The following is an 8825-nucleotide window of genomic DNA, read 5'->3' on the forward strand; positions in this document are numbered from 1 at the left end:
TATTGTAGATTATACATTTTACTGATACCACCGATAAAATATTTACCTTTCTCATTAAAAATAAAAATATATATATATTTTTTTTCATATGACAATCAAACATGTGGGAAGATGGGGGGCGGCGCCCCTAGCACCCCTATGGGCCGGCCGCCACACAGCTCTCCGAGGATCTTTTGTAGTGTTCTGTCAGCTTCTACAAATGTTTTGATTCAGAATTGATTCATTTCTTGGTGAGGCTGTGCACATTTTGTGTGCAACAGACAGAGGGAGATGGGAGCAGACATGGAGGAGAGAAAGAGGAGTAGCTTTTCACGAGCTAACCCCATGCTCTAATGAATACAAATGGTCCCTCGTCTGGTCCACTTTGCATGGCTGGTGGAGGGCAGTGTGTGACACCAGCAGGCCCAGCTCAGCGGACACTAAAGGAGCTAATCATTACCCTTTCAGTGGCTATCTATCACCAGACTAGCCCTACTAGCCGGCTTGTGTCGGCACATGATGGATGTTTTGCTACCTCTAATGCCAGCTTGCTGGTGCATGCAGAAAGATAATCAGAAAGGGAAGTGAAAGCATATCTCATCATTACGATTATGATCCATACCCACAAATTACTACCAAAGGGTTTTGGTGCTCTGCAACTTGCTCCCTCTGATGACATTCATAATCATTGATCACTGTGGAGATCCCCGTGGTGATAATAAATGAGTAATGACAATGAGCTGAAAGATGGATGGGAGGTGTCTGAGTGAATATGGAAATTATAAGATGTATGGGTTGAACTGAGTCTGCTGCAGGAGCACAGGATTCTCCAAAGATCATGTTCAGAAACACACACCACATCTCAGTGCTCTGAGGAAACATGGCTCAGAGGCTGGGCATGAGGTTATTTAAGCTACCAATCAGATTTACTTTAGTCTCCCCCCATCTTCTGAACAACAAACAAAACCTCTAGTCTAGCATAATGTATCAATCCAGCACATTGGAAGTAGGGAGGGAGGCCAAGCCATTGTGCCAGCTTAATAATATCTGCCTCTAGATAAACTGCTGTTTATTCCAGGGGATTCTCTCTCCTCTCTCTCTAAGTGAGCGTCTGGAGGGGTGGGTGATGGTAAATAAGTTTGTGTGTGGCCTTTTCATTGGCCTGTAATGATTCAAGGGCTTGGCGACTAATAGGGCATTATCACGGCCCATGCCTGGTCGGACAGCTGATTAATGTCATAGGAGAAGACATGGGCCGGCCGGGGCCTGATAAAAGGGCTCTGGGATTGGAGGCAGCAGGATGATGAACGAGCTACAGAGCCAATGCCCGTGTCTCATTAGCACACCTCTGCTCTTTGGCGTTGGGCTAATGTTACGCGTCGGCACTGCGGTCAGCATGGCACGCTCAGAGAAGAGCTCTGTGGCTCTGAAGGTTCAGAGACCATAGCAAGGACGAAGTAGAACAGAGGGAGGGAGGGGGGGGGGGGGGGGGGGGGGGAGTGGTGTCTGATAGTAACCTGTCTGATAGCTGAGAGCTAATTGAGGCAAGGCAAGGCAAATTGAGGATAGTTTTCACCCACCATTCCAAGCACATAAAACAGGCTGGTTCTACACTACATCAATGAATAAACAGCCTACTGTAAATACCATGAATAAGTAATAATTTATCGCTGTGGAGATCCTGCAGGTGATAGTAAATTAGCCATAGATAGTCAGGTCAATTTGGAGAAGCCAGCAAGTGAGCAAGTCAGATCCAAAAAAGTTGCAAAATTGACTGCTGTTAGCATGTTAAGAGTATTTCAACTCCGCATTGGATTCGAAGTGTTATGAAACTTATTCCTTTAGAGCAGGGGTTCTCAACCTTTTTTGGGCCAGCGCCCCCCTGTCCATTATCCAGGTCTCTTACCGCCCCCCATCAAAAAAAGTAGACTTATTTTTTTCCCTGACTATTAATGTTGACTAATATTCTGTGTTATATCATTTAAAAAGGATGTCACTGAATGCCAAATAATAGATTTGATTTAACTGGGCAGTTGGAATATCATTATCATTAGTTTACCAGAGAGCAGAAAAGCCATGTGAATGTGAATAAAAATGTTATTTATGAGTGTTAAACAAACTCAGACAAGAGCAGAGAATACAAACAGACTGCTACAGAACAGCAGCAATTTCACACATGTCCAGTGCAGAACAAACAGTAGGCTACAAAAGTGTACATTAGGCCTACAGAACTAACAGGTCGGAAAGGTGTTGCATTTCGCCAAATTGCGGGGGGGGGAAGTTTAGTGTGAGCCCTGCGCTTGGTGGTTCTCCGCCAGTTTCTTCACTGCGGGTTGCAGAGAACTTAGTTTCAGTCGCAGTGCACCTGAGGCCGTCAAGTTCAAGCGATTGCGGTACTTGGACTGCATGTGGAGGACCTGGCTGAATCCCTGCTCCACGAGGTATGTGGTTGGGAAAGCCAGAAGAAGCAGCCTCGCTTTTTCCCAGAGAGCCGGGTAACGCTGAGAGTATTTGACCCACATGTTGCCCCAGCCAGAGGTGCGGAAAATAGCCTGGGCCTCATCGTCACTCTGGATGTCGATGAGATGCTCCTGTATTGCTGGCTCGCATTCCGCCACGTCCGCCTGAAAGGGCTGCACCAGCCAGGTGGGAGCATCGAGGTCCAAAAGATCTCTGAAGCGGATCTTCAAGTCAGCATTCACCATCCTCAGGTGGTCTGTGTAAATGAGGAGGCGCTCATCGGTAAGAGCCTCAGACACCTGCAATGAGTATAACCAGGAAATTGTTATCGGTGCAGAATGTTACCATCCGATTTTAAACTGGTTATTTTATTGCTAATTAGTTTACTAATCGATTACATTACATTACATTGCATTTAGCTGACGCTTTTATCCAAAGCGACTTACAATAAGTGCATTCGACCAGGAAGATACAACCTTTAAGAAAACAGAATCATATAAGTACATCAGGTTTCATAGAGCCAAACATTTCAAGTGCTACTCAACTGGCATTTAGAAAGCCAGCCCTTTATTAGTATATAAGTGCTTTGTTAGTAATTCTATCGCTCGAAGTGGAGTCTAAAGAGATGAGTTTTCAGTTTGCGTCGGAAGATGTGTAAGCTATCTGCTGTCCTGATTACAATGGGGAGCTCATTCCACCATTTTGGAGCCAGGATAGCAAACCCACGTGTTTTTGCTGACGGGAACTTGGGTCCCCCTCGCAGTGCGGGTGCAGCGAGCTGTTTGGCTGATGCAGAGCGGAGTGCACGTGCTGGGGTGTACGGTTTAACCATGTCCTGGATGTAGGAAGGGCCAGATCCATTTGCAGCATGGTACGCAAGTACCAGTGTCTTGAAGTGGATTCTAGCAGTTACTGGAAGCCAGTGAAGGGAGCGGAGGAGCGGTGTGGTGTGGGAGAATTTGGGAAGGTTGAAGACCAGACGAGCCGCTGCATTCTGGATGAGCTGCAGAGGTCGGATGGCACATGCAGGTAGACCAGCCAGGAGGGAGTTGCAGTAGTCTAGGCGTGAGATGACGAGAGCCTGGACCAGAATCTGCGCTGATGTCTGGGTCAGCTGGGGACGTATCCTCCTGATGTTGTAAAGCGTGTATCTGCAGCAGCGGGTTGTAGCAGCGATGTTTGCAGTGAAGGACAGTTTGTTATCTAGGACCACCAATTGATGTTTCTTTATTCTCATAATACATTCAGAACATAAGTTATTTATACTAACCAGGAACACAAATATAGTGTTGCATAGAGTAGCCTACATTTATTACATGTATTATTTATTATTATCATTATTTAGTAGCCTAGGCTAGATCACCTTGGTCAACAGCGGGAAATGAGCAAACTGCCTCCTGCCTATGCTCTGCCAGTATAGATCCAGCCTGGAGGTGAGACTGTGGATGACCGCCTTGCTCTGGATCAGAGTAACTCCTTTTCCTTGGAGCTTCAGCGTGACTTCATTCATTTTGCCAAAGAAGTCTGCGAGGTACATGATGTCGCAGCGGGATGACACCTGTTCCCCGAGAGCTGCATCCACCTCCTCCAGGAACTCCACGATGCTGTCAAACAGCTCACAAAAACGAGCAAGGCAGTTTCCTTTTGAGAGCCAGCGGACATTAGTGTGGAGAAGAAGACGCTCAAAGGTCTCATCATTTTCCTGACACAGCTGTCGGAACAATCTGTTATTCAGGGCGTGGGCTTTTATTTTGTTTATTGCCTTTACTGCAACATTGAGAGACTCGTGGAGAGGTGAACTTTTAGATTTGGCCACAAGGTTGTGGCGGTGCAAGACACAGTGGACTGTGAGGACATGCGGGACCTGCTCCTTCAGCAGAGTGGTGAAGCCACGGTACCTGCCAACCATGGAAGGGGCACCGTCAGTAGCACATGCGAGGATGTTGTTGATCGGGATTGACTTCTCCTGTAGATAAGCATCCAGTGCATTAAAAATGGTCTGGCCCTTGGTGTCTGTGACCAGATATTTGAAAAATAAAAATTCCTCAGCCATCTCCTGACTGTTGGAGGTGCTATAGCGGACATAGGCCATCAACAGAACATTGTTGTCAGAAGTGGTTGTCTCATCCAGCTGAAGGCTGAATGGAGTTTCCCGCAGGATGGCACACAGCTGCTCCTCTGTATCAGCGCCCATTTCATAAATCCTGCATGCTACGGTGTCATTACTGAGTGGGATGGATTTCAGCACCTGTGTGGGATCACGCTCCATCACAGTAGATATGACCTCTTTGATGGCAGGGAGTACCAACTTCTCTCCGATTGTGAACGGCTGCCCACATTTGGCTATTAGCAAGGAGATGTTATATGACGCTATTAGCACGCTGTGAGTCTGGGTGGTCTTCCTAGCGAAGAGACTGCTGATGGTGCTCCTACCATGTTTCTCTTTGAGGGCCTGGAAGAACGGACGCTCCTTATCTGCCTTATCCGGGTGGATCTTGGTAAGGTGCTCCTTTAAACGTGAGGGTTTCATTCCCTCATTGGAAAATACATGTTCGCAAAGTAAACACATTGGGAGTTGTACATTGGTAGGAGACGGTATGAAGCCATAGCTAAGATATTCAATAGAGTACTGTCTGCATTTTATCTTTTTCGCGGCCATTTTGCTGATGTGATATGATTTTTGTTGTTTTATGATGCTAATATTTAGGGGGGGGGGGGGGGTAGTGTCACGATATGGCGGCAAACGCTAGAGGGCTAGCTGGTGACATGACAAGACATCGTGCCGGGAGCGGACCGGAAGTCGTTGTAATTTTGAACAAACAGAGCTCTGTGTGGAGCAGCCTGGCTAGCCAGCTCTTCCATGTCGTAGCAGACATAGAAACGGGTATTATTTTCATAAACTGACCACTTAGTTCGAATCTGTTAGTGGAATTTGTCATATCAAAACATATCAAAATTTAACAAAGTGACACAGATTATTAACAGTCGCGATCCCAAAATTACAACGACTTCCGGTCCGCTCCCGGCTGCTTTTTGTAGGGTACGTTTGTAAATTTGCTCAGAGCGCTCCGAGCGTCCCCGTTCCACAGTCCAGAGCGCTGCGCTCTGAGCGCTCACAGCTGGGTGCTCTGGCGGAACAGACGCGTTGTCCGAGCGGACTGACCGTTCGTGCATTTACGAACGTACCCGTAATAACACTGCTGACAGCTGACCAATCGCAAGCAGAGTTGTGGTTTCCTATAGCAACAAAAGATGCTGACAGCTGCTTTTTGTACAGGAAAAGACGCTGTGGCCAGCGTTTTTCATGACAAAAAGACATTATGCGTGAACGCCCCCCAAGAACACCTCAACGCCCCCCTTTCAAAAATATTGCTTCCAGCGCCCCCCGATGTTCTCTGAACGCCCCCTGGGGGGCGGTACCGCCCCCGTTGAGAACCAGTGCTTTAGAGGCTATAAGCTTCTGGCTCAAGGACAAACCCTTTAACTTTTTTCACATATGGAACCCTTTTCTGGACTATATTGGAGATGAGGGGGCCCTCCGAAGTGGTCTCTACGGACTAGCATGGACAGAGATTTCGAGGCATATTTCCATATAGTTTACAATGTCTAACAAGCCTTTATGTAATTGTTGTGTCTGATCACCCTCAGTGTACACATCTGTATATTCCTTCTACTGTTGTGCTGTAATTTTCTTTATATAATTTTTTAAAAATGTATTATTATTTACTTATTATTATTATTATTTTATTTTATTTATTCTTTGACCTAATTTATTTATTTATTTTTATTTTATTGCATGTGTGGAAAATGTGTTCTATGTTTGGGATAAGGTGAAAAAGGCGGTGTCACATATTGGTATCATGCTTCTTCTTGATTGTGTTACCCTGTGAAAATTCAATAAATATATATCCAAGTTTTAAGGGACATAATCTTTTAAATTTGCCAACATTTTACTTGTGAACTGAAACCATTGTGTAGGTCTGCAGGTACTTCACTGTCAGTCTTGCAACATTTAAGCAAACCTCTGCAAAGCATTTTTGTAATCTGATGTTTTTCCATTGACCTATAAGTGCAGGATGAGTCCTCCAATTATCTTAAGGTTAAAAGACAGAGAAATGAGAGGGATTCAAACATGTACAAATTCAAAAAGTATTTGTACTTTGTAGTGCAATATTTGGCTTTACCTGATACAAAGCTAGCTTACTCAATTCCTGCTGCATAGTTTGTCATCTGTTTTTTCTTAATTACTTTAACTTATTGTATTTGTTTGTGTTGATTACGTCACAGCTCTTTAATTGAATGTGGTAGCTTTTAATACTTCTGATTGGACTTCCATAATATAACATAGTGAGTGTGTGTGTGTGTGTGTGTGTGTGTGTGTGTGTGTGTGTGTGTGTGTGTGTGTGTGTGTGTGTGTGTGTGTGTGTGTGTGTGTGTGTGTGTGTGTGTGTGTGTGTGTGTGTGTGTGTGTGTGTGTGCGTGTGAATGCATGTCATGTATGGGTCTGGGGCACATGCTAAACATTTATCAGGATGTATCCTTTCTCATTTACTGCCACCAGCTGTACGCCCCGGGCCACCACCCCGCCCCCCCGCCACACCCCCACACCCCACACCTCTTTCACACACACCCCCATAAAAAGACAATTACACCCAGGGTTACGGAGCTCATTGATAGCTAATTAGATTATTGTTAAGGTGCTGTTGTCCTTTTGGCTGAGAGGGTGATGCGACAGCATCTGACTGATAGAGGGAGTGGTCCCGGGATGAACCCCTGACCCCGACCCGCATCGGAGGATGGCAGTCAGTGGCGTACCGTGAGATGTTAGACAGGACTTTCAGTAAACAATTGTAAACCACATAGATACTTCTTACTCGTCTCTGTTCCAGCCAACGCAGCTTTAATCAGCTTTAATGCGCACATAATGCGAATAGTAACCAGTGTTGGGCAAGTTACTTCCAAAATGTAATATATTACATATTACTTATTACTCTCTTTTGAAAGTAATAAGTTACATTACAATATTACTGTCTCTGAAATGTAATGAGTTACACTACTTTAGTTACTTTTTAGTTACTTTCACCAAAATAACCGCAAAAGAATAGCTAGGTATTTTAAATGCTAAAATGTAGTTTAGTGCAGCTCATTATGCATCCAGTGAAGGGCAATGTGGTATAGCATAACAACTGTGTAGGCCCTTAAGGCTACTAACAACTTGTATTACAGGGCTTAGTTGAATACTCGATTCTGATTGTAAATTCTTAACATGTGACACATTGTTAATACAGCAGTACAGACCGCTGTCAAGGACTATAATGAAGGTTAACATATTGTAAATCAAGGCAAATATTATTTAAACCATGCTCATGGTTTGAAATGGCAAACATTGAAAGGCAAAAGTATTATTAAAACCATGTAGCCTACTACATCATCACCTTGGTCCCATCATATACGCTGGGAAGAGAATATTTACTGTGCTTGAAAACTGGTATCACATCATCATGTGAGGTTGAATTTGTGACCTGGAGAACATTTCAGCTGCAACATCAGCTCGTTGATAATAAGCTTGGGATATGAGATATTTTTTTAGCCATTCGTGGTGAAGGCATCTGTGCTATTGTATGCATTATTTTTGACCCAACATTTCTAAAGGATATCAGAATATGGTACTATTTTCACATGAATATTCTAGCCATTGTCTATTTTTATACCACAAGCTGCAGTAGTTGTTTAGATATACCTGGCACCTGCGGGCCGCAGAGGGGCGGCGTAGTTTCGGGCGACGAAGACTGCTGCTCCGGGGCTGGCGAGTCAGGCGGGAGTAAGCTAGTGTCCACAACGGAGGGTAACGTGATGTCCGCATCTGACCTGTTGCTACTGTCTGCAGTAGATGCAGTGTTGCTGGCGTTTAGTGATGGTTGCTTTAACCATTTTTGTATAAATGATTATCCACAGATCAGATGTGTGTCACTGCTGTGGAAGCACTTTGGAAATGATGCACGCGCAGCGGAGCAGGTCACGTGCACCTGACACAATTTGTTGTTAGTATTTTTCGCTACGTTCTCTTTTTTGAATGGTTGCATAACGTTCAACTTCCCCGAAGATCTCGACGCGAAGCCTGAAGGGTAAACACCAGGTTTACTAATCTACCCGCACAATTTGTCCGGTGTCGGAATGTCTCGCTATGTTAGTACATTCTTAAAAAACAAAACACCATTTAATTTCGGGTTAAAATGTGTAGTAACTGCGTTACTGAGCATTGTAACGGGTAATATATTACCCACATTTCATTAGTAATGCGTTACATTACTTCGTTACAGCAAAAAGTAATATATTACTGTAACTCCGTTACTTTTGTAACGCGTTACACCCAACACTGATAGTAA

The 8825-nt window shown here is 44.5% G+C and overlaps 1 protein-coding gene across 1 annotated transcript; it reads right to left on the reverse strand.

Annotated features, from left to right (window-relative positions):
- Window positions 1-2058: 2058 nt before the first annotated feature.
- LOC307028164 (zinc finger BED domain-containing protein 5-like) lies at window positions 2059-5875 on the reverse strand. The gene is made up of 2 exons (XM_079662967.1): window positions 3803-5875; window positions 2059-2738 (listed from the first exon to the last, which is right to left on the reverse strand). Exons 1-2 carry the CDS (start codon window positions 5096-5098, stop codon window positions 2262-2264), a joined length of 1773 nt encoding a protein of 590 aa, XP_079519093.1. The 5' UTR covers window positions 5099-5875; the 3' UTR covers window positions 2059-2261.
- Window positions 5876-8825: the final 2950 nt, after the last annotated feature.

This window comes from Notothenia rossii (genome assembly GCF_949606895.1).
Source record: "Notothenia rossii genome assembly, chromosome: 2".
NCBI classification, from domain to species: Eukaryota; Metazoa; Chordata; class Actinopteri; order Perciformes; family Nototheniidae; genus Notothenia; species Notothenia rossii.

Coding starts and splice junctions, on each gene's coding strand:
- LOC307028164 (XM_079662967.1), bottom strand. CDS start 5,098: ATGGCCGCGAAAAAGATAAAATGCAGACAGTACTCTATTGAATATCTT. Junction 2,739..3,802: donor ATTTCCCGCTGTTGACCAAG/GTGATCTAGCCT, acceptor TACTCATTGCAG/GTGTCTGAGGCTCTTACCGA.